Raw genomic sequence first — 25,881 nt, 5'->3', positions numbered from 1 at the left:
GGCGGCGGCGGCGGCGGCAGGAGCCCCGAGCAGCGCGCCCCGCACTCCGCCCGCGGAGCCTCCGCAGCGCCCCGCGCCCGCCGCTCCGCCAGCCCGCTCCATGGCCCGGCGCGCCGCTCGCCGCCCGCCGCCGCCCAGGTGGGTGCCTCGCCCGGGGGGGAACCGAGGTTGGAGGAGGGGGGGAGAGAGGCGGCCCGCGCAAAGTGCCGGAAAACAGCCCGGCGAGGATGGAGGAGCCGCGCCGCTCTGAGAGAGGAGGGAGGGAAGCGGGGAGGGAAGGGAGAGGAGGGAGGGACGGCGTGTGTGCGCCCCGCAACTCGCCGGAGGTTTTTTAGAAGTGATGAGCGGCGCGGAGCGTGTCGCCCGGCGTCTGTCGTGACAGCCGGAGCCCCGCGCGGGGCTTGCGCCGCAGCGCTGGAGTTTTTGGAAGAAGAGCGGGGGAAACGGGGAAAAGTGCACAGAGCCGGATAAAACGCGCTGTCAGGTTTAAATGTCAGGAACCGGGATCGCTGAATGGATTCGCCAGTCAATTTACCGGGGGGAAATTAAGTGAGTGAGCTTTGTTTTTGACATTGACTAGTGCTGTGAACCCCGGCGAAATGGATGTAACGGGATCTCGGTGTCAGCCCTGCGAGCCGGCGTTGCAGTGCGAGTGAGCTGAATTTTCGAGGGTGGTGGTGGTGGTGGGGAGGAGGGAACCCTTAGGAAGTGGGTGGTAAGTTTAGAGCAAAGTGCATATACACTCTTCCTCTCTGGAATTAACTCCTTCAAAGCCAGCTTGTCTCTGAAAACACCGAGAGTTCTGACTTGTCCTTGCGCTGGTGGCAGGGAAAAGCCTCTCGGTAGCGCGGCACGGTCGTCTCGGTGCGTGTGCCGGCGATTGACACGCTACCATTTCATCTTTTTAAGTAAAAACAAGTTTGGTGGCAGGAAATATGAATCATTCGGGGTGACCAAGATCTGTTTATGAAAACCAAACGGTTGGATTTATTCTAGCAGTGAGTGTTGAGTTGTGAACTACAATAAATTGCTAAAGTTTATTTCTAGTAAAAAGTGGCTTACGCAGGCTAGTTTGCTGTTTTGTAAATAAACTGAAATGTTAAAATCCTTTTTTTATTTGGATCACAGCTGATTTTCATGCCTGATGCTCCTGGGCCCAATCCTGGAAGGACTTGTGCATGTGCAGTAGCTATACTAGGAGAGGAGGATCTCTCCCTCTCTTTCCTCCTGGAACTGTAAGCACTCTGCCTGCTAAATTAGTATTTGCCAGATCGAACCCCTCATAAGTAGGTTTAATGTGCTGAACTTTGAGGCATCTTGGACATCTTTTACACCAAGTTGAAAAGCATTTCTTTTTGCTTGTAGCTCTTCTAAAAGTCACGGCTACAATGCGTGTGTATATGTGTGTATGTCATTAGAGTGTGCTTCTGTCTGGTTAAGAAATGGCTTTTGTTGATTGTATATTTATTGCAGTAGCAGCCTAGGAAGTCTCTAAAAGCAGGCACTCTCTCCACAGCCAGCGGAAAATCTGCTGTCAGAGGGCTTTCAGTGATCTCCTGTGGCTACGTCCAAAAAATTTCATTGATAAGGCTGCAGAGATGAAACCTGAGTCCTGCCTAAACAGAGTAGCTGCCTTGGCCTAGACTGTGATAGAGCTGAACTGCAAACTGATTGGTCTGACACTTTATAATCAAAGTTGATTTATTGTTCATTAGTAGTGCATTAGCCCTTTCAGGCAAGACAGTTATTTGTGTAGTGGCCTGTCAAACAAAAGACCGCTAGCACCTGTCATTTCTAAACCATGAGATAAGCAAGCAGATATTAAGATAATGCAAATAGGAATACACTGGAATGAGGTAAAGTTCTAGCAATTTCTCTGTAAGAAATATTGTTTTATTTAACATACTTATGTTTAGCAAATAAGAGGAACTGGATTATAGAGTGAAGGGGTCCTGCTGCACCAGGACCATCAGGAGGAGAAGGCGCTGGGAATGAGCTGGGCGTCTGTGGCGTGTGGTTTCAGAGGACCTTGGAGGTGAGGAGGCAGCTGGGGCAGATAATGAATTGGGAAAAGCCAGTTGCTGATACAGGAGGAAGATGTGAATGCTGTTTTGTAGCCTTAATTTAATTTTGTTTGATTTTGGTTTTAGTGCGAGAGCCAGATTGAGGCACTTTTTGCGTTTTTTCCCTGACTCTTTCCTCCTCTTCCCAATGGACAGATGTCATGAAAGGATGCTCTTACTGGCAGGGGTTAATTATATGAAAACTTGATGACATCACAGCAGAGCTGTGAGAATGTCAAAATACATCTGCTGCCATATTCAGACATATTGCTCTCCCTCCTCTCCCCCTATATCAGCTCCCCTCCCCTCTCAAAAGGGAATGATCTCATGACATAAAACAGAAAACAACACAAGTGTCAAAAGAAAACAAAATTAGTGAACTTTTGTCTGCCACCATAGAAACGAGGATTAACTTATGTTATTCCAGAGCATGGAATGGAGACTATCTGCATGAGGATATATAGTGTATTGTCTTCTGTGAATTTTCATTTGACAGGGATTTTGGAGGCTGTGATCTTAATTAAATCTCAACTGACTCAAATAATGCATCTAAAGGCATGCAGTGTTGCGTAACCTTGCTGAGTTGGTAAACCATAAATCATCAGAAAGCTTATGATAGGAAGGGCTGCTTTGAAATTTTTTTTTTGTTTGCTACAGTTGGTTTGTTGGTTTTTTTTTGGTCTTGTTTAACATACACTTTACTGCGCTGTGCCATTGTGCTCTCCCTTTTCTAAGCAGTGTTATTTTTGCTTTAAAAAAGAAAAAAAAAAAAAGCTCTGAGACATGCTCTGACCAGTCACTCAGCCGAACTAAAGAGAAGTCATAAATATAATGGGATTGACAGGGAAGAAATGAAATCCCTGCGCTGGCTTTGCAGGGATCTCGCTGCTCAGAGGAAGGTGTGGGTGCCTCACGTTCTTCTACAGCTGGATGAACCCTCCACACGTTTTAGAAGTGTAACTCTTAACTTCACACTGAAATTTATGCTGCGGCGTAAATAGTGATCAGACACCACGGTGGAGTCGTAACGTGTCGCCCCTGGGTTGTAATGGGTCACAGATGGATGATTGCACTAATGGATGGTGGGCTGTGCAAGTTGAGTTGATTTTAGTTGTGGGCCAGGAAGAAAAGGGTTGCAACAGTTGTGTGAAGAAGGTTAAAGGGGGTTTTTAGGCATTGAAAGCGGGGTAGGGCAGTCAGAGCGATTTTCTTATGCACCATTTTAACCTGACAGTGCTCAGGCGCTGTTGTTGCTTGAGAGTGAAGATGTTTTTAAAATACTGAAGCTAAACAAGTGACTATTTCAGTGTAAAATTCTTTGGTTTCTGTGTATGTGATTATATGCTCTCCGGGCAGCTGAAGAAAGGTAAGGGGAGAAAGATTATTGCATTCAAAAGTTTAAGGAGTTTCAAAGCTCCTGTGCTTTCCTACTCTGTATTTCTTAGTGGTTTCAGAGCTGCTGGAGACAAACCTGAGCTGGGAGGACACAGCAGTTGGATTTACTTTTGTAAAGGTTTCCCAGTAGCAGGATAACTTACTGTGTTGTTTTTCTCCCCTCTTTGCTAGGGAAAAGCAGTAGCAGGGGTAGTTTTATCAACACCTGCAAAACTAGATTGTGGGAAAGTCCTGACACCATAAGCTAAATTTGTTATTGTTTGGTGAAAGGCTTGGCTGGTTTTAAGCAGTTTGTTTGTTTTATTGAAAGCAGAACTGCATTACTGGAAACTACTTTGCTGTAGTTCAGTTAAAATGTCCTGTACTGTTTTGTTTTTATAAGGTGCTTGCTTGTTCAGCTTCACTTTCCAGTTATAAGGAGAGGGAAAAAAATCCACCCTGCACTCATCTGCAGATTAAAGTGGCTGTGTAGAGACTGGGAGAGAAGCAGAACTGGCAAATATGTCTTCCCCAGCCTTTCTTTTTTTCTCCTTTTTTTTTTAACCTTTCCAACACAGTTTCTGTGCTAGCAGGAGGATCTGTAGTTAGTACTGAAGTTGAATGAATGTTAGAAAACCCAGACTGAATATTGAGCAAATAAATGAAATTGCTAATTGTTCTGTGCACTAGTTTCGGATGGATTTGCCTTCATTGATTAGGTAAGATGCTCTGTTATTTGGGAGGGACAATACCCCCTCCTCCCCAAACTGACAACGGGTTTTAATTTTTAAGCTTTATCTTGCCCTTAAATCTGAAACATCATTGTTCAAATAACTGAGAACAAGGTAAACCAACAACATCAAAAAGGTCGGCTTCTGTGATTTCTCAAGGGCTTGTTATTTTGTACTTTCCAATTCTATTTGATGTCTTGACAAAACAAGATGACACAAGGGAGAATACATTAAATTTTGATTTTCATCTAACCTGTTACAGTAGTGGCAGCTTAATTTCTTTTACTTTTTACCGAAGACGGCTTTTTGCACAATTACTCTAATTGCCACACCACTTTATGAGAAGGTTTCTTTACGGGTTTCCCATTTGCCTTGATTTTGTGAGGCATTTTTTTGAACGTGCTGTGACCTTTAACACGGCGAGCTGGCTGGTTGGAGTGTGTCTTCATTAGAAGTAAATCAGTGAATGGCAAAATTGTCAAAGAAGCAACTGATGTTTTCTCATTAGAATCTAATTTGCACCGTTGTGCTTAGCTGTGATGTTCAGCTGTAGGTGTCTGCCATAGGTGTGAAAACCTGCACATTTTTAAGCAAATAAAGTTTACAACTGTTATAAAAGGTGACACTTGGACCCAGAGTGGCAAAGCCTACCCGAGTGTTTAAGCAGAGGCTCTGGTTTGTGTGGGAAATAAACAGCATGATTTAACCAGGTGAATTTTTTTTCAAGAATCACTAATATTTTCAGCTGACCACCACTATGTACGTCATCTTAAATGCCCTGAGCTTGAAGAGCAGGCAGCTGTGGATTTGAGTCTTGCAGGAGAAAATAGCCAGGGATGGAGAGAGGGTTCATCCTTCCTAGAAATCTGTTGGGAGTTTCAGTTCTTAAAAATCTGCCATACAAAAAAAACCAGTGTAACACTTCCCTTTAACTCACATGAAACTCTGGGCATATTAAACGTTGCTGGTTCAATCACAGTCTTTTATTATTTAATTAAGCTCTCTGTAATGTATGTATGAATTAATACACAAATGTAAGGAGTCTGACACGATGATCATTCTCAGTATATTAAGGGTGTTTGGGAGAGAGGGTTTCAAGGGGTTTTCAAGGGCTTTAGAGGTATTTTGGATGTTTCTAAGCAGGATTGCTTTTGGTTTATTTGAGGCTTTTTTGGCAGAATATGTTGATCTAACATTTCCTTTCTTAAACTCTGGAAAAAAAGCAGATTTTTTTTTCCCCTTTAAAAAAAAAAAAAACAACAACAAAACTGAATCATTATAAAACATCACCAGAGTTCAGAACCATGTACAGCAGGTTATAATTTTTCCTTTCATGCTAGAGAGGGAAACAAAAACTTTAACTTTTTAAAATGTAGAAAATGATGATGATAATCTCGAGGTTGAAATCTCACTCGGCTTATTAAAGGGATATTTGGTTGTGTGTGTGTGTATGTTCTCTGGTTTAGTCTCTATTTGACAAATGTTAGATGTAGAAAGGATTTAATTTATGTAAACTTTATATTTTTATGCAAATTAAATGGGTATTTATTATAGCTGAAACAATTATCCTGGCACTTAGTGAGAAACCTGGTATGCATGAGAAGTGGAAGATAAGATCAGATGTTTCATTCTGTAAACAAATACGAAAATATTCCCGTTTTTCCTCAGCTAGAAGAGAATACAGAAGACAGCAGACATGCTGACATGCCGGGGTATGTCAGTATAGCCCATCGTTCTGCTTTCTGTGGGTCAAAGGGAGATCTCCCCTCCTGATAAAATATAATAAACAAAATTAAAATAATAAAATGCTAATTTAATTTTAAAGAGGGCTTCCCCCCCCCTTTCTCTTTTAATAGGGAGTTGTATTGTTACGGAGAGAACAGTTATGCTAATGACAGACTACTTAGCTGATTTTACATTAATATAATAAACATTACCTGTCTTAATGCGCTGTGCTGTATTATGGCAAAATAACTAAGTCTAAAAGTGAGATTCCATTTCGCATAATGAACCAGCATTGCAATTCCTGCGTGAATAATTCCGAGAGCGGCGGTTTTGTGTTGGGATCTTGGAGGATGAAATATTATGTCGGAAATGTTTTAGTCTCGGGATGGAAGCAGGTCCTGCCTTCAGCACTTCTTGCTTTGCTGGGCCGTGCTCTGGCTTGTGGCATCGTGCCTCTCTGCTTGCCAGGCTGTCAGTGCTTTATCTTCTGTTTTGCATTGTTTCAGCTGAGATTTTTTTTTTTAAAATATATTTTAAATGTATTGCATATAAGAGCTTTCTAATAGGACAGCTCAAGTTCATTGTTTGGTTTTGCTTGGCCGTAGCTATTTTTATTGTAGCCCAGTATTTTTAACTGTTCCTCAGCGACTTGCTCTTTCTGTGTTCTGCTGTTTTGCTCCGTTTAACTTTTATCACAAAAATCTTTAACCGAAGAATTGCTGTTTGGAAATCCAGGGTGCCTGGTATGAGGGCTTACTGAAATCAAGTTTGAACATAGATCATGGGAGAAAAGGATTTTGTGGCAGTTATTCTTTATGAATTAAGGAAATCTTCCCCATCTTCCATGCATGCCTGCTAACAGTTAACAGAACCACAGCCGTATCCAGCATCGGAGGCACAGGGTGTGAAAAGGGCATTCTTTTTTTTCCTTTTCGCTTCATACAAGATTAAACTACTTGAAATTATTTAGCTAGTATTTAATTATATTAATATCACTGAAAATGAGGGAATGGAGATGATTAAATAGGACTAAATCATTTTCATCCCTGTGACCCTTCTCTGGGTTGTGTGGAGGAGTGACAAATGCATCCCTGCTGTAATTTCGTGGGGAAGTTAAAGGTGAACTTGGCCCGAGTTTGTGGAAGTTTTCCTTGGTCCAAAATATGGTGTGTTTGCAGGGCTTGAAATGGGGGAGTCACGGAGGGGACTGAGGGGGACGGGAGGGCTTTGGGGGATCTGGAGGAGCAGCAGGCAGAACCCTGGGAGAAACAGTGTCTGAAGACAATTGTGAGTATTAAAGACATTTTTTGCCGTTGATGGTATTAGCATGTCAGCAGGTCCATACTAGCACAGCTCCCAAAGCCAAATTGCAGCTGTATTTTTACCTTTGCTGCCAGGTTTACATGCAGCTGGGTATCTACCACACCCTATTGTTATCAGTCAACAATACCAAAAGTAGTTCATTAATCATATCAATAACAACAATCGTGTTTCATGTGCAAAATAGAAATAAACAACTTGAAAGAAAAAATAAAAGATTGATTTCTTCTCTGCATGCTAACTTAGCATTCTTTAAATATATCTGCCAGTAGTTTAATTTGAACTTCAACTCCCTGAAGGCAGTAAGACAGAATTATTTTAGTTCTTCATAAACTGCCTTCTGTGATTCATTGTTAACTCATAAAACACACTCATTTTCATGTACTTAAACAGTTAAGTCATTTTTAAAGTTGGTTTCTAATTTTTTTTGGCAACACATTTAAGTTGACATCTGAGAGATAGAAATCTAAAATGAATTTATAGCTCTCGATTTAGGTTTCACTTACTATCAGACAAAATATCAGAAATAAATATTTTTTATCTAACATAATGTAAAGTATATTGCACAGTATCTAAAATAAAGTTTAGTTTTGACTGAATACACTCAAAAAGGGACCCATAAATATTAGAGAGCTGTAGTTAAGAACTTACATGACTGTTTTAAATACTATTGATTTAAACCACTGGCTAGATTTTATGAATCAAAGTGTAATTTCCAAGCTTTGGCTATATTTCTCATCGCTAAAGCACTCTCTCTTGTGTGCCTTTAGCAGCTTTCCAGACATTCAACACGGGATTAAATGATAGTAGTTACAATGATCAATAGGTTAAGACCGGTACAATCACTCTTACCGCTAATGACCTCGGTAGTAATGGGTAATAAAGTGTGGGCTATAATAGCCTATTGCTGGTGCTGCATGCCCTTTGATTCCTAGTATTACCAGGGACTAGCTACATGGAAAAGTTGGACGTTGGGAGTTAAGAGAGTGGATATATAGGCCATCATTCTTAACTATTTAAAGTCCTCAGACTGTATGTGGGCCCACGCTCGTCCGGGATGTGTGTGGTCATTTTTAACACCATAGTTTCTGCTTTATTTGAATTTGTTTGTGCAAGGTTTCCGTAAGCTGCTCTCGTGATAAACTGAAGTACAGGCTTTGGCTAAATGCGGCTGCGAGCTGTGTTTATAAATGGAAGGCAGCACCTTCTTTAGGGGTGCAGGTGTGGTGTGAAAATGTGGTTTCAGATGGTAAAATGAAGTTGAACGGGCCAATGCAAACTTGTACTTTATGTACTTGTACTCCGTAACTGTGTGCCATATATATATATTACTACTCTTCTCTTTCTGGTTAAGTGCTTCTGTTCTTGCAGCTAAGAGATTCTTCACTGGAAGGTACGTGGCTGGTTTTCAAAGATAGGGCCCAATTGTCAGATTTGTCCCAAGATAAACGTGCATAAAGGCCATGGAAGTGAATGGGAGTTGTCCCTGCCCAGCTGACGGCAGAACGCGGCCCTTCAGATTAATCACTGATGTGTAGGGTTTACAGCACCCCACCCTATTCCTGTCTGTATCCCCGCTTGTCGTCATAAATCTGACTGAACAGTATTTGTCTTGTCTATCTTCCAAGAAGGGCACAGAAAACATACTTAAACATGCTTCCTCTTCTGTTTGCTTGGTCCAACTTCAATGAGAGGTAGTACAAACCCCAGGGTAAAGTAAACTTCTCTGGGGATGAGAATAATGAAGGTGAGTCACGCTTCGGGGTGAAGATAGTGACAGCAGGATTTAATTAAATAATTTTGTACTCCCAGAAAAGTTTTTAAAAGGGTACGGATTAAGATATTCTGAATTTAATGGGATTACCCATCCAGATGACTCAGTGTCCTCGGAGCTGATGGCTTTCCCATAGGTGTGGGCAAGCGGCGCAGGCCATGGGCAAATGGCCCCTGGTTTTGGTGGTTTCTGGCGTTTGACCCATAATTAAATCTCCATTTGCCTGCGTTCACACCAGCCTGATCCACATTAGCTGTGTGGGAACGCGCTGTGCCATGGGGAATGCTCAGAGGGCCTCCCCGTGTCCGCTTTAATGGGATGTCGGAGGCGTGCGAGCCCTCGGTAGGCTTTGCTCAGGCAAATGTTTCTGAGGCAGTGCCTGTCCCTGGCACACGACATGTACACAACAACACGGGGAGATGTGCAGTGTACATGCATCTGACCTTCAGGAACCATTTTTAGTTCATCAAAATTAGTGATGCTGAGAAATCAGGACATCAGTGCATAATGACTGTGAAATTAGGAATGAGAGCTTGCTATGCAAATGACAGGACAAATCATGTGAAAAAGTCAAGATAAACTGCATATTAAGACATTATGTTACATAAAATTAATACTGCATTTCTCTCTTGCTTACTACTACACTGGGAGGGTTTTTTTTAAACTCCTTTATCTTCTGATCAGCTATTGTCTGTGGATTTTTTAGAAAGTGGTGCACAGAAAAAGTGCTAAACATATTATTACCTTTTATTGTAATACATGGGATGACAGGAGATCCTTTTTAGCAAAGTATATCCTTTACTGCTTTTAGTTTTGTGCTGTCATGTATTTGATTTGAAACTATAGAAAAGTAAGGTGCTTAAATATTACTGTTAAAACTCATATGGGTTTTGTCTTTTCCTCTATTGTTTTTTTTTCCTCCTTTTCTTTTCCTTTTTTGGGGTGGAGGGTAGAGGGGTGGGTTTCTAGGGAAATAGTCTTCTTGCATTACTGGGGCTGACAAAATGGTTCTCATGTAGTCTTCAAATTAAACACAAGTGCAGTGATTATTTTGAATAGCTAAATTACATTCTAGAAAGCTTGCAGAATTCATAGCATTGTCATTAGGTATCCGCTTGAATACAATTTGTGTAACCTTGGCCAAGACAGCCTGTCATTTTAATGTCAGTGTTTTATCTGAACAAGACATCATCCTTTCAGATACAGTGTACAGGTTCCTTGCAAAGATGCCCGTGCAGAAACGTGTTAACAGTTGCAAATATGAAATGCTATCAAGTTCATCACTGTAGCTGTTTGTCACTGAAATGTCATGGAAAGCGGCTTTTAATGGTATCTCACATAATATGAAAGAATTGAAGACATCTGTATGCTGGGTGAATATGGAATGGTAAAGACATCGTGGTAGGGCCTTTCTGTAAAAATTGCATAGGAGTCTAGTGCTGTTATTCACATCACTGAGCCTTCCTTCAATTTTCTTAAAAAACAGTTGTAATAGGGTCTAGATCCCATCAGTGTAGGATATTTGGCTGTTGGATTTCTGTACGGGAAGCAAGGACTTTCTAGGAGGGAAAGGACCCATTTGCAGATTTCTTGTAAAAATAAATTAATCTTTACCATGCTGCTTCCTTTAAAGAATTTCCATCCACTAATGTTTTGCAAAAGGGGAATTTAGTCACCAGGAAAGTGTAGACAGTACCTTTGTTCCTGCTGAGGTGGGCTGAAAGGATTCTCTTGCCTTCAGCTCCCTCGATGCCAGGTATGGGATTCCCCCAGTGTGGGGATGCTGGAGGAGCCACAAGGATGCTCTCTGACCCCGTTTCTCTCATTTTGGCCTTCAGGTTCCAGTGTCGGTGGCTATGATGACACCTCAAGTGATCACTCCCCAGCAAATGCAGCAGATCCTCCAGCAACAAGTGCTAACTCCCCAGCAACTCCAAGTCCTGCTCCAACAGCAGCAGGCACTCATGCTTCAACAGGTAATTGTTTCCTTAACAGCTGCTCAGATGGCCCCTATGGCTGCTGGAGGGCTTTGCCCCCCAGAACACTCCTGGGGAAGGAAGCTGCCCACATCTCAGGTTCAAACCTTGGAGCAGCCCTGCTCTGAGCTGAACTGACTGCTCTTTTGTTTTTAATTCTAGAAATAGCTACTGGAAACAAATCCAGGGAGCAGTGCTAGGAGTTGTTTCCAAGATCAGCTAAATAATACAGATGCATATTTAAGTGTCAGGACTTCGGCAGATGTCCCTGTTGCTTTTGCCTGCATCCCCCAGAAAGCTTGGTGTGCCCTGACTAATCGGAATAAACAAGGTAGAAGGGCAGTGCTTCCCAGTTTAGACCTCGTTATGTCCATCTGGAACCATAAAGGACTATGGAAACGGTGGCAGTAAAAGTGGAGAGGTTGTCAAGCCTTAATCTGTTTGATTTCCGCCAACATATGCCGTGTGGTGTGTCAGTGCTTCTCACAGCCCATGGTCCTTTCTCAGCTGGAATTTGGCCACTGACAAGCCCCGAGGCTCCATTATCATAGGGTTTGGCACAGCAGGGTCTCACAGACCCCGGGTGGGTGTCAGCATCCAGCCCAGCCCAACCTTGCCTGCTCCCTCCTGGCTCCCAGGCTCCCTCCTGCCCACACCAGAACGCTGCCTGCACGGTGCACATCTGGGGAGCGGGAGGAGGAGAGCATTTCCCAGGATGTCTATGCATGTATTGAACAACACTTAATACAGTCAAACCCTATCATTTAGAAAGCATGTGTGTTTCACAACAGAGATTCGCCAGGCTCTCTCAGCAAGGGCATTTTGGCTTTGTTGTTACAATCAAAGGTCATTCCTTGCCTTATTTTAATTAGTTTGTGTAGAAAATGGTATGTTTTTCATCAGTTCATTTTGGAGATTACTTTTCAAACGATAATGCCAAGAATAGTCAGTGTGCACTGAATTTATTGTTGAGTTTCAAACTAAAGGTCAGACCATTACAGATAAAAGGATGCTATTTTTCAAATCACAGTTTGTGTGTTACACCAAAAGGGACACTGAATTGGCTCTCCACTTTGTTACTTACCATCTTTCCTTTTCTTTGTAGCAGCAGCTTCAAGAGTTTTATAAGAAACAACAGGAACAGTTGCAGCTTCAACTTTTACAGCAACAACATGCTGGAAAACAGCCTAAAGAGGTACAGACAATACCCATTTTACTTTCAAACCACAGATCCCTGGGGACTGTCTAGTGGCTATTAAACTGTCATTCATCTTATAAATGATTGCACAACTGAACTGACTCTATCGGGCCTCAGCTTTCAGATTTAGAGTTATTGTCCTGTTTTCGCCTGTGTTTTCTTGTGGTTTCCATTTGCTCGCTGCCACATATTTTATAGCAGGGGACCAGGCCTTGCTGCTTGGTATGAGTCCTGGAGCAAGCATCTAGACTTGTATCTTGGGAGAGTGCTTTGGGAAGTTAGTTATGGTGCAGAGGGGAGGGGGCAAGGCAGCAGGCCCAGATATGGTGCTGTCCTTTCTAAACAGGGCAAAATGCTGAGAGACGTTGAGTTTGTGCTTGTAGTTTCCAACTGCAGAGGTTCTGGTTGGATGTTCTTCACAGCTGCACTGAGCAGTATCGGTGGTGACATGGAGAAGAGGAGGCAGGAGACCTCACTCTGATGCCACCATGGTCCGTGGCAGAAGGGGACAGGCCAGCTTCTGCCTGTCCTTTAAATACACTTCCCTTTCAAAATACCTGTCACATCCTAAACTTTGTTTGGTGCTTTTTGAGTGCTTAAATTTAATTTTGCTGCAATTACATTTTTTTTTAAGGCACCGTGCTCACCTCTTAATTTTCGGGGAGTTTGAGACTTTCCTGCTTAATCTGACATCTGTTCTGGCTTAGGTAGATCCTAGAAAGCTGCCTCTTGGCAGGAGATGCTGAGTGATGTCCTGCAATAGCGGCAGCACTTGTGTCACTCGACGAGGAGGGCTGCTCAAAGCACACACCTATTTCTGCACCCCAGCCCCCTTGAAATTTCGGCAAATCATGCCACCTGTGCCAAGTTTTAAACCAGAGTGAATTTTTCCAGCTGAGTTATAAACCCCTGAAAACAGGGGGGTTTATAATGGAAACGCTGACACAACCTTAACCATAGCGCGCTTACGGGCGCCACTATAATAAAAAGGGAACAGATTAAAAAGTGTCTAAAATGTAAATCTAAAGGACTAACAGTAATTAAAATGGAAATGGCACAGGGAGGGAAGGCATGTAATTGTGAGATATCACTGTGCAGAATGCTCTCAGCTTTGTTTTGCTGGCTGTTTTTCTAATTCAGTAGGGCTTACTCATCAGTGGCAGTTCAATGCGCGTTAATGACTCTGGGATGCAGGCATCACTCTGGACAAAGAAATGATTATTGTGCGGTCAAAAGAAGTTCAAAGACAAGAAGGGAATTTCAGTTTTTTCCTTAGAGATCCACATTCAAGAGCATATAAATTAAGCCAAATGTTAAAAACCACAGTCTGAAAGCTGACTTCAAAGTCACAACTCTCTAATTAATGAACTGCGAGCTTCAGTTTGGACAAGTCGTGGTTTGATGCGCCCATAAATCAACATGACAGGTCTGTTTCACAGTCTCAGACAGCGCTTGTCATTGAGTCACATCAGATGTAAACACAGCAGAAAAAAGAGGGAATATGAAGGAGGTGCAATTGATCAACAGAATTGGTAAAAACCCACTTTTGAAACGCATTATGCATGATCACAGGAAATGGCGATAGCCTCAAGAGGCTTTCTCCTTCTGCTGTTGCTTTTTTGAATCAGATTTCTAACAGCCTTCAAAAGGGAGAATAAGAATTATGGAGCTTCTCCCCTGTGGCTGGCAGGCAATAACCCCCTGTTGTTATTTTGTGCTTCTTTCTTTTCAAAGGCGTCAAAATTTAGTTTTTTAAAGATCTTTAACTCTATATTTGAAGACAAACAATAAAGGGCTGCCACTGTCATTCTTATCAGTTACCAGGGATTGTATTTTTTCTTTCTGTTGCCACTTCTTATTAACCTCTTATTTGGTCTATTAGACATAGTTTTGAATGCAAGCCTGCATGCTGGGAGAACATGAAAGTTCAGATGAGCTCAGAGGGCAGATAAAGAAATTTGAAGGGGAAAGTTACACAGCAGAATGAACGATAAAAGTTAACTCTTCTAAATTGCTGTTGTCAGACAGGAGAGCATCTCAGACACAAAGATGAGGGCTCGGAGCTTAAAGAAAAAAAATACTTTGTGTTAAAAAAGACAAGAAGGGAAGTTAGACAATGTGATGGCATTTCAATATCTAACACACTGATTTACTGTGGTCACACTTCTGATATTACACTAGCGAAAGCAACAATAAGAAAGGACTCCTTCCTGTTTCAAGAAGAGCATTTTAACACGATAGCTGGGAAGAGAACAAGGACCCAAGTCTCTTAAGCTTTTTCTAGGGGTTTAGGGTTTTTTTTCTGATGGTTTTAGTATAGGCCCATTTCAACGTTCATTTCACCCCAGAGGTTTGTTCAGCCCAGCTTAAGGAGTTTATTCTTGCTAAATTAGCATGGAAAAGGTGTTCTTTCATGATTTTATTTTTTTCCCCTCCCTCTCGCCCTGAAAACTGACGGGCAGTGCCGTGGTGGGGGCCGGCAGCTGCCGTGCTAACGAGGGCCGAGCGTGTACCTTGACAGATGGAACAAGTGTATTCATGTATGGCATCCCCCAAGTCATTTTGTGAGTGCATTGTCCTATTGTACTGTCGTGAAAGAAGAAAAACACAACAAACCTCCCAAGCCCTGTTGGTCAAAAGGATCCGGCCCCCGAGCAGAACAGACGGACCCCAGTGAGGTTCCTGGCGGGTTTTACTCGAGGGTTGCGCGGCGTAGCAGAGGGTGAGCAGTGCCCGACAGCGAGGGGGAGAGGTGCCAAGTGGGATTTCAGGCCTGTGCCCCCCCAGGCTGTCCTCCTCTGGCAAATTGAGGCTCCCCATGGCGAGGGGGCTGCGGAGGATCCCGCCTGGTGCGCCGGCGCTGGACGGAGAGAGCTGTTTTCCGAACAGGGCCGTTTGTCCTCCGGCAGTGTGACAGTTTATGTTAGGCAGTAGGGAGTAACCTAAGAAAGGAAAACAGACCTTTGACAGAAGCTTTAGGGAGGGGATCAAAAATGCAAGTTTTATCAGGATATTTCAGCATTTTAACACTGACTACTGACCTGACAACAGGACTGCACCGAGACCTTTTTTGTATGCATTCAATTGTGAGAAGTAAACAAACTGCCTTGTATCCTGTGTTTGGTAACTGGGTGGGGAGCGCAGTTTGGCAACGTGTCTTGCTTTTAAATTCTTTCTTGGACAATGGGCCTTGTATACTTTTATATCCTGGCTTTTCAAAGTAGAGAGTGTTCAAGAGCTTTTCTTAGGATAGCTGAGAAGACAACCAAACGGGCATCAGTCAATTTATATGAAGGGGTTTTTTTTTAAAAGAAACCACATTCTAACTTTACACTCAGATGGTGAATAGGTAAAACACAGCTTATTACAGCTAGATTTTTATGTAATACCATTTATTATATCTATATGTAAATATATTGAGTATATATATTTATATTAAGTACCTACATTTAAAAATTAATACTCATGGAAGGAAACATTAATTTAATTCTTAATATAACTGTTGCTGGGGCCTGTTTGCATCTGCTGCTGTGACACATGGTTGCAACAACTGGATGTGTCTGAGCAAGCTATTGCAAAGAAATGAAAACTCTCCGTGTTTCAGAATTTCCAAACACCTCTTTGTTTAATTGTGTTCTTGAAGTCCTTGATTTTCTTGGAAATAAGATACATTTATAAATAAAATAATTAGAATGACTGACTGTCAGAGTTGTGGGTATAAAGTTTGTTGCAGTTTTAAGGTTGATGGGGCATGGTGGTACGAGAAGGTGGGGGTCAAATCCCTGGCTGGTGTCTGTCTGTCCTGCTCCAGCGGTTCTGGTGGGACTTTTTCCCTGTGTAACACCAGTAAGGAATGGGGCCAGTGATTCTCTGGCATGGTGTCAAGGAAGGGTGACAAAAAGTTTGGGATCTGGCTGGGTTTTGTTTGTGGAAGTATGCAGTTTGGTAAGAGTTAATTTTCTTTCCATAATTGTTAGCCATAATGTGTATAAGACCTCCACCTTGATATGATTCCTAGCAGATTAGGGATATTAGATAATTTCCTTCTATTTATTGTACTACTGCACTGTATTATCTTTCTATCACTCAGATAATTACTAAGGAAATCTACATTAATTTTTTTTGGCTAGCACAAGGAACTGCTAAACACTGGCATGATGTATTGATGTTTTACACAACAAAAGTTTTCCTCCTGTCATTGTACAATAAATAAAAAGATATTTATCAAAATGCAAAGCCTTTCATGGATTTTAAAGAACAAAGCAAATAAAATACAAGATGAGCATGGAAGCAAAACCTAGAGGCTTCCTTAACTGAACAAAATTAAGGACTCTGAAGCCTGGAGTACTGTACATATTAAACACTCACATTCAAGTAAGATGTTGTTTGCTAAATTATGAATGTGTGTAATTAAAATCTAGTGGCTGTTTCTATGAAAGATTTACAATGTTATTTCATCGTTTGTCATGGCTAATTAACAATATTAGATGAAGTTTTTCTTCTTCAAAGGTCTGATTTTTTCTCATTTATTTATGTCAGAAGTGATAAACAGAGTAGTTAAAAGCTTCTCCGGGTACAGTAGTGAGAAAAGCAACATGTTCTTTTACACCTCGAAGGTTCAAGGTTCACATCCCTGTGGAGTAAAGCAACTCCATCTTCTTTCTAGTGAGAATAATTAAAAATTTCAAAGTGCAGAAATAGCAGCCTTAAATACAGCACAGAATAATTCCAGCATAACAGAAAGTATTGTGGGACTTGATGGATGAAGAAGAGAGAGTAAGTATAAAATACCATAAATTAAGCCAGTCGTTTTGCTTTAATAGTTGAGACAGCCCTTGAATGAGCAAACAGAGCACAGTGCAGGGTTGTTTCTCGTTACATCTAAGTGTGATGTGATCATAGGGTGTGATTCTCACCTTAGACATTGTCCTTGCCTCGAAGAATGACCCAGGACTTTTTAAGAGCTGCCAGCAGCGTTTGCTTTACCCACCAACTGAAACGCAGCCACTTCTGGGGTAAAACACAACCACATAGAGCAAGAAATGCTGCAGACATTTTTAATTGGGATGGCAGGAGGGATTTAGGTAGGATTAAAGTGACCAGTGGAGATGGGAATCTGTAGCCCTGTGGTTAGCTCTGGCATCTAAGCATACCTTGGGTTCTTTGACAGAGGTGGTGGTGGGCTTGCTGGCTTGGCCTTGATACCGGGTGACTGTGATCAGAAGTTGAATTGTTTTGAGACAAGGAGCCCTGTAAATCCTCTGCTTTGCTCTGTATTGACAAATGTGCATTTTTACTTTTTTTTTTTTTTGTCTTTTCCAGCCCCAGCAGCAGCAAGTGGCCACGCAGCAGTTGGCCTTTCAGCAGCAGCTCTTACAGATGCAGCAGTTGCAGCAGCAGCACCTCCTGTCTTTGCAGCGTCAGGGGCTGCTGACGATCCAGCCTGGGCAGCCTACTCTGCCTTTGCAACCCCTTGCACAAGGTAGGTGAGGTGGCAAAGCCATGGCATTTGTGCACACTCACATGGAATCGTCAGGCAGAGCGAGAGAGAGGGAGCTCATAGGCTCATAAAATAATAAGCATGGAAAGATGCTGACGGACAAGGTGGGCATTATAAAAATATTTTTGGAGGGGGCAGTGCTGCAGTGATGTGCTGCTCTGGCTGGCAGGGGGTTTGGAGGTCACAGGCAGTTAGCAAAGCAATAGAGCTACCACTTGTACTCACCTGGGCTTGAAATCCTTCACAGGAGGGGTCTCATCGATTCTTGGTGCTAGTTTCATGCCTAAGGGTTTCTCTTTTCCAGATGTGTTTTTTGGGCTGTTCCTGATTCCAGCCTTATGGGGGGCTGGCTCAGAGTGGCTCTGACCCACAACTGCCGAGCTGGAGAGATGTCAGTGCCCTTGGCTGTGGCTGCCAGGGAGAGGGGCACTGCTCTCCACGACTGCTTACACGGCCTTCGTGTTACTGCCTCTGTGCTTCACAGCTTCATTCCTCCCTCCACACTGAGGCAAATTGGGATTAACTCCGTTTAATTTTAATGGTGTTATTGACAATTAGATCCTCCTACATCTTTATTCAGTCCTGCACTCTTTCAAGAAGTTACTGCTTTACTGAAATCCCAATTTATTTTCTTTTTTTTTAAGACACTGATACAATGAAAGCATTACTTAAATCACAATACTTTTGACAGTGATTATAACCTGGGGGTTTTATTCTCTTTTTTCTTTTTTTGGCTTAAATTTATAATTTTATTTTTTAAACTGGGTTTGTCTGTAAGCCTTGGGACATTTTTAACAGACTTGCCTGAGCTGTGGCTGCTGTGGTTAAGGCAGAGTGTTCAGAGTTGGCATGGCTCAGACATGCCATGGCATCAACCATGATGCTGGTATTTCTGAATAATCCTGCCTTTGCCTCCCGTTGCCCCATAATAAATTTGAACATTCACCTTAAAAACTTGAGTCAGCCCATGCTGAATGGTTTGGGATCTTCCAAGCAGCCTCAGGGCTGTTCCTAGTTTCTAAATCATATAATGAATTTACATTCAGCTCTGTTCAGTTAAATGGAGGGACGAGATGAAATTGCTTCTGTTCTTCACCCTCCTTTTTTTACAGTGTGCGTAGCTGCAAAAAGGAGAGTGAGGTGGCTGGTGAATATTAACTTACATGGATAAACAGAGTCCAGACTAGGGAGTGGAACCTGCTTTGCTGTGTGGCTGACATGCTTTATTTAGACTTGGTTTTGCCGGACCCAGGAAGGTATTTGAGCACTTAACTCCCATCTTGAGAGACTGAGCTTTTGGGGACCTGACACCTCCCTCTGCAAGACTCAGTTTAGCTTTCCAGCATCCCAAAGCGGGACACCTGGTCTAAAGTAGTGCTGTGCAGGAGTCAGAGGGTGATGCTTGGGAAGATGGTGCCCGACTGGGAGCTGCAGGATCCGGCCTGGGGTGGTACCTGGTCAGTCACCACTGATGTGCAGTGTGACGAGGAGAAGGCATGAAACGAGTCCAGGAAAAAGGGCACGTAGATGAAATGCCATTTATGCTTGCAGAATGTTGTAACGTGCATTAATTACGCTCCAGATTTATTGTTGGAAGCATCCCAGGCTGTTCCCACACACCCACCGGACTAAAGCTTCAACCTTTCTAATTTTTCCCACAGCTCCTGTACTATTAAGTTGGCTCGGTAAGGTTCATTGTATAGTCCATCAGTTAAGCTGTCCAAAGGAGGGCAATTGGGCAGTGACAAGACACGCTCATGTGTAATGTGAAAGAAATGAATGTGGTGATGCATGAAGTGTAATCTGTGCGGTAACACGTCGGAGACACCAGTAGGTAATTCAGCCGTCGTGGCATTGATTGATATGGTGAGCAGGGTAGTGCAACTATTAGTCCTCACCAAGGAGCGTATTTAAAACCTAAGGGGTGCTGACTTGCACGCCAGAGACGACATAAACATAAGCAGAAAGGGCTGGTTCTGGCAGGGAAATGAGCTGCGAGTGTTGGGGGCGGCGGGAGCCGGGAGCAAAGAGGGACTGGAGACTTTTCAGGCAGGTTGCAATACAGCACGATATTTTATTCTTTTTTATCAGAGAGATGATGGCTTAAAACTGATGTCATTATGAGGTTTAAATCAACTTTCTGCTTGCTTGAACATGGTCACCTGGGTATGGAGGTACAAGGACACAAAGAGGTTGAGCAACTCTGTTTGTCTTTGAGCCGGTGATACCTGGGGTTGGGAAATTGAGTTCCGTGAGCAGTAATCTGTCAACTGTCCCCACAACATACATTTTTTAAACCTGTGCCTACATTTTCTTTCATAATCAAGGGGACTAGTTGTCCTGAAAAATGCAATGAAGAGCCAGGGCTATAGTTTAAAATAATTGGTAATGGACACTTCTTATTTAAAAAAAAAATTACGTCTCTCCTGCCCTTTTGTTTTCAGAACAGTTTGCAAGACTGAGACAAATACTGTAAATGTGTGTATAAAAGAAATAAAATCATCCCTCTAGTAACTGTAGCTGTGAATTTGGTTAAAAGCATTTTGCATTTATTCTTAAGTATCTGTAATAGTAATAAATGTTTCCAAGGAGAGAATGCTACTTCATAAGTGATATTTTCATTATGTTTTCAGAACTAATAGATTGTTTAAAGCTGTATTTTAGTTTCTTTTTAGTTTTCAATGCTTGCCTATTGTCTTGCATAAAATAGCACATCCTTTAATGTTATATTTGTGTAATCTTTGCTGCTTAGTATTTAGACACTTCTATAATCTAGATTTTACATCTGTACATAGCAGCAGTTTAAAAATAAACCCCATTTCAGCAGTGTACTGAGCTGCGAGAGTGAGATCTTTAGTATCTGCAAAATGAAACTGCAAATCACACTTCAGATCACCAGCGAGTGAAAATAATAGGACTGAGACATCTGGGTGCCTGATTGCTCCTGTAGATTTGGCAGTTTCAGGTCTGAATCCTGTTCCTGGTCTGTAGGAAGTTGCAGCCCTGGCAGCAGTGATCTCGGGTAATTGCAGCACAGTTCTGGGAATCTGACTTGAAATTTAGCTCTTGCTGTTAAAATGAAACTGTTAAATGGTAAATTACATAATTTATTGCAAGTGGTCGTGGATCTATTTGACTTGCTTTTACCATTTGTTCTATTATTTTATTTAACCATTTTGCTGGATGAGTGATGAGCACACCTTTCAGCTGCCCAGTTTGACAGGCTAGTCAGGAATTCTCCCTAGAATTATTCTAAAAGAACTAAATTTGGAGAAGGAGGAGAGAGGCTATTTTTAAGTTTATTTTATTAATCAAGTGATGTAATCATTTCTTTGGCAAGGGGTTGCGTGCAGACATGTATGACATCACAGTTAGCTCTTCAAATTAATGTAGCCCACCCTAAAATCCTTATTATCTCCAGCATTTCTTCCCCCACAATTGAGTATATTATATTTTTCTTTCCATCTGTGCTGTAGTTGTCATTAGTGCTAACGTGAGTTACACTTGGATAGGAAGTTAGAGCAAACACCTTGACTTCTAGGGGATCTACAGTGAGGTATAAATATCTCGTCTTTTTTAATGGCTGTAACACTTGCAAGGCTTTTTCTTGGGATATAACATTAGTAGATCAGAAGTGACCAGGAGGAGAGGAGAAAGGGGAAGGGGGAGAAGAGCATGGATGCTAGCCTGTGTCTAATTAAAAACCTGCAAAAATCCAGGTTAAAAAAAAAAAAAAAGTCCAGTTATTCTTTCCCTATTTGCTTATTCTGGAAAATAAAAATAGGTGTCGGCTCATACGGTCTCATATCAATATGTTATCATCAACAGACAAGTCTATTCACTATTGTTTCAATTGAGTAAACAGTGTGTAAGGGTCAGCCGTGCTCACAGGTAATTGTTAGTGCACAGACAGTCCTGTCAAGCATGTTGGCTAAAAATACATCCCACACTGTCACTTCGCAAGGTGTTTGAAAATAATAGCCCCCACACAGCAAAACAGGACACAGGCTTGTGTACTGACCTTTTTCTTTGTTTAATTTGCTCGGAGGTTTAATTTCAGGGGACAAGTAATAATTGAATATGTCTAATAACTAAATGCTCATTTGGGACAAAATCCATCAAAATATAATTGGCATTTGGGGCTGATGAAAGGAAAATGACGTGGCTTTAGAAAAGCGGATGTGTCCTAAGAATATCTGATCACTTAATGTATAAATTGAAGCCTCTTCCATAATATATATTAATTGCAGATACTTAAGGATTTTAGCATTTTTTTGTAGTGAACCGTTACCGGAGACCAACTGTTTTTGTTAATGCTACTCTGGGAAAGGCGGGGAAGGTTATTGGTCTGTCGTGCAATAATTTACTCCTCTTTGATATGCAAACGATCCACGGTGAATATAAAAAAATCCTATCAGACTCATTTCACAGTTCTTAACCACTTAGATTCTCTGGAGTCTATCGCCTCATTAGACCAGTGCTCTCCAAAGCTAGCATAATTAAAATCTTTAACAGTTTAGCAAAGTAAAGATGTTTGGCTGATCACGTTGAGATGATTATCTATCCATTGTATTCTAAATGACAAAAATAAATTAAATTTAGACCTTGGCATTTTTTATTATGTGTTTCAAATGAATATAATGCATACTGCCTCTTTTTTTTTTTATTTCAGTACCTTAGGTTGGGTGAGGTACATGCCTGCGTGAGCTGCTGCTGTACACTCAGAAAATGGCAGGTTTCCTTAGGATAGCTCCAGTGCTACAACATGGTGAAACAATGAACAGTCACCCAAACGATGAGCTGGAAGCACAGTGATGAGAAACCTCTTTAAAAACACACAGACACTGGCTATTATTATTATTTTTTTTTCCCCTGAATATTTGAGTGACGTGTCTCTACTGCTAATTTTTTCCCATGGCCTTCTCTGAAGGAGCACTGAAATAGTCTGCTGTGAGAGAAACTTGACTTGTTTGATCATGTCACAAACATCAGCTTTATCCAAAAGCATGATCTCAGCTTGAGCACATGGTTCCCCTTCCGTTTGGCCCACTGGAGTTTGCAGTTTTCTCTTGCATTAGTTCTTGAATGTTGTCTCTTAACCCTGGTGTCCACTTTGGGACATTTGAAAAAATACAATTTTTTATTATTATTTTTTCTTGGAGCTTATTTTCTGTTTTCATTTCACTTTTGAATGGCTCATTAGCATCGATCTAAGAAATGACAGTAATAATAGTGTTACTTGTATAGAAAGTTACACAGTTTTTCGGTAGACACATCCATCAATTAAGTGAGCAGTTCGAGAAACCAAAATTAATGAGAAAGATAGGTGTGTTAATGAAATAATCATAGTATAATCAATTTGACTGTTAAAATTTGAAAAGCATTTCAGGAAGACAATATGAATTCATAATTTATGTCTAAAAGTGATTAATAAAAACTGTATTTAATAACAAAGCTATTTGTCATCATTTAAAACTTAAGCACAAAATTAGTCATATTGTGGTTCGTGTTGTCATAATAATAAAGCTGAGTATTTTTTTTTCCCTGAGACCTTCCTTGTTTTTAATAACAGGTTAGAAAGTAGTCACTTTCCTTAAAAAAAAAAAAAGGAAATGAAAATTGGGGAAAAAGAAAGAAATTGCATTTTTTAGCTGACCACAGAGTAGCCCTTGGTCACCTTTGCTGTCATCCTTGCTGTGAGTGCTGGGGGAATTTCTGCCAGTGTAGGGATTTTGAATATGGGCCCTTTGGTCTAAGAATTGCAAAAAAATATTAATAATTAACATGCTGTTTTGGGTGGGTGTGCTGTTGTATGGATTCCCCACCCACCCACCCCTGATTTTGCATTACATGAGTGTTGCAGGTGTCACACCAGAGCGTGGCAGAGCCGTGCTGTGCTCAGTTATTAGCATTTAGTTATTAAAAAAAAAAAAATACATGCGCAAAAACACACACAGGCAAAACTAACACTAGGCTTTGTTTACTGACTCTTTGATTTAATTACTGTTTGAAGACGGCCGAATTAGCTGTTAATTGATTTAATTATCCAATTTGTTTGTTTCAGGCATGATTCCAACAGAACTGCAGCAGCTCTGGAAGGAAGTGACAAGCTCGCACACAGCGGAGGAGGCAGCCAGCAACAACCACAGCAGCCTGGACCTGTCCACCACCTGCGTCTCCTCCTCCGCGCCCTCCAAGACCTCCTTAATCATCAACCCACACGCCTCAACTAATGGACAGCTATCAGTCCACACTCCTAAACGGGAGAGGTAGGTCCCCAGGGGGGGTTTCCACACTGGGCATCTCAGAGCGATGGCAGAACAGGAGCGGTGGCCAACAGCCTTGGCCTCGGTTTTGTCCTTCCACGTCTTGCTCTGTCTGGTGTTGGCGTGGTTGAATAGAGTCTCTACTGGGCAGAATATGCTCCTTTTGTTCACATCTTTATGGCTTGTTAATTGGATCAATGTGGGTACAATTAGCTAATTAGAAGTGCATTGGATGAGCGTATTGGGGGAAGTGTGAAGAGTGTAAGCTGGGGGTTTTTTTGAATTTTGCGTCATGGGTGGTGGTACTCTTGATGTGCTTTGGGTTTGCATGCTGGAGGTAAGGAATAAAATCTGTTGGTCAGTATAGTATTAATTTTCTGCCAAATTTTGGTACCTCATCTCATCTAACGTTTGCCTTTTCTTTTTTTACTCTGTATTTACCTGCTTTCATAAGGCAGGGTAGGCTTGAGTTCACCAGGTTTCTCTAAAAACAAAGTGGCTCTTTTTTTAATGCGCTGATAAAATTAGCTAACTGGTGTTGTTTGGCTTTTAAAAGTGTGAGTTAATTTATACTTGCTTGGCTTGCATTGTTAAAAGAAATGGCTTAAATCAGGGGTTGTCTGTTGATGTGCTTCTCGGCGCGGGCTCTGCTTTATTCCTGAGGATGCTTTATTGCAGGTTTGTTTCTGTACACCCCCAGATTTCACTGAGGCGTGTCTAACAACGTAACTTTTGCTTACAGTGAGATAGACAGGCCCAGGCGTTGGGGCCGTGGGTGCCAGTGCTGGCTGCAGCCTCGGCGTCACTGCCGGAGGAGGAGGAGGAGGAGGAGAGGAAGGGTCTCGAGGAGTGGGCGCAGTGGAGAGGGCAGTGCTCCTTTGCATTCAGGAGAGAGTCCCTTTGCCCATCTAGAAATGTTAGAGCAGACACCAGTGAAAGCTGGGTTTTATGGAAACTGATGGCTTTGTCTTTCCATCCTCCTTTCATTCATTAGAAAGAGGATAATGGAATTTTTAAGCCATAGAGTTTGTATTTCTGGTGGTCTGAGAGTAGATTGATAGGGAAGCTGTATAAATACCTCTTACATCTTTCTGATATTAAGAAAATGGTGCTGTTGGGAATAGATAGATTTTAAGGGAGAGCACACCCACTGTTGGAAGAACTGCTGTGTGTGTAAGGCATCATTTATATACCCATTGAAAGGACGTGGGGGAACCTCAGTGAATACATTTATAATGCATGTAAATGCCAAGGACGTGGTTTTCATGAAGACTTACATGGGATACTAAAAACCATTTGATGTTTATTAAACAATTAAATTCCCTTTTTGCTGCATGTAGAGCTGAACAAGATGGGTTTATGAGTTTTCAGTAAATTTTTTATCCGTGTTTTTCTTACCGAGTATATAAAATAAAACCCCATGTAGTGAGATGGATGTTCTTTCAGTGAATAGAGGCACATGCTGTCTGCTAATGGCAGTCTAACCCAGGAAACAGATTCAGTTCAGTTTGCAGTGCAGTGGAAATACAGGAATCTGTTCCAAAGAAAGAGTTTTCCCTGTGTATACTGTTGAGCAGAACTGGAAATCCATGTGTCTGAGTCCTGTAATTGTGGTCTGGAGGCAGTTGGGATCTACAGACAAGGTGATACATATGTTTTTATTAGTAAAGTTCCAGATTAATTAGGAAGGCATAAACATGCCATGGTGTTGTTTGAGATTGTCTTAGTTTAGAAGACTTAAAATCCTCAGTGCCTGAATCAATAGCTGTATTGTTAAGCTTGCTGTATACTTTTCTTGCATATCTATTGAGTTCTCTACAATATCAAAATACAAAAATAGATATATTTAGGAATACAAATAAGAGAGCTACAGACTTTGCCTTATCCTGCCTGTGTTTGGTACATGGAGGGTTTACACCATCCATTTGCTGCAGTGATTGAATTACATCTTTAT

At 41.7% G+C, this 25,881-nt stretch overlaps 1 protein-coding gene across 29 annotated transcripts in view; it reads left to right on the top strand.

Moving 5' to 3' along the window:
- Nucleotides 1-25,881, top strand: part of FOXP1 (forkhead box P1) — a 345,834-nt gene that overhangs the window by 259,500 nt on the left and 60,453 nt on the right. For 26 of the 29 annotated variants that reach the window (XM_027700839.1, XM_027700837.1, XM_027700838.1 and 23 more), the window contains 4 exons: nucleotides 10,826-10,963; nucleotides 12,069-12,158; nucleotides 17,484-17,643; nucleotides 23,726-23,930. In XM_027700839.1, the coding sequence (XP_027556640.1) occupies nucleotides 10,826-10,963; nucleotides 12,069-12,158; nucleotides 17,484-17,643; nucleotides 23,726-23,930 (593 nt within the window). The remainder of the gene's footprint in view (nucleotides 1-10,825; nucleotides 10,964-12,068; nucleotides 12,159-17,483; nucleotides 17,644-23,725; nucleotides 23,931-25,881) is intronic. The other 3 variants (XM_027700840.1, XM_027700836.1, XM_027700844.1) reach the window with 1 other exon arrangement.

The sequence above is a fragment of the Neopelma chrysocephalum genome, unplaced genomic scaffold (assembly GCF_003984885.1).
Source record: "Neopelma chrysocephalum unplaced genomic scaffold, ASM398488v2 Primary Assembly neopelma1_147, whole genome shotgun sequence".
NCBI lineage: Eukaryota > Metazoa > Chordata > Aves > Passeriformes > Pipridae > Neopelma > Neopelma chrysocephalum.
This window is presented reverse-complemented; position numbering and strand designations above follow the sequence as displayed.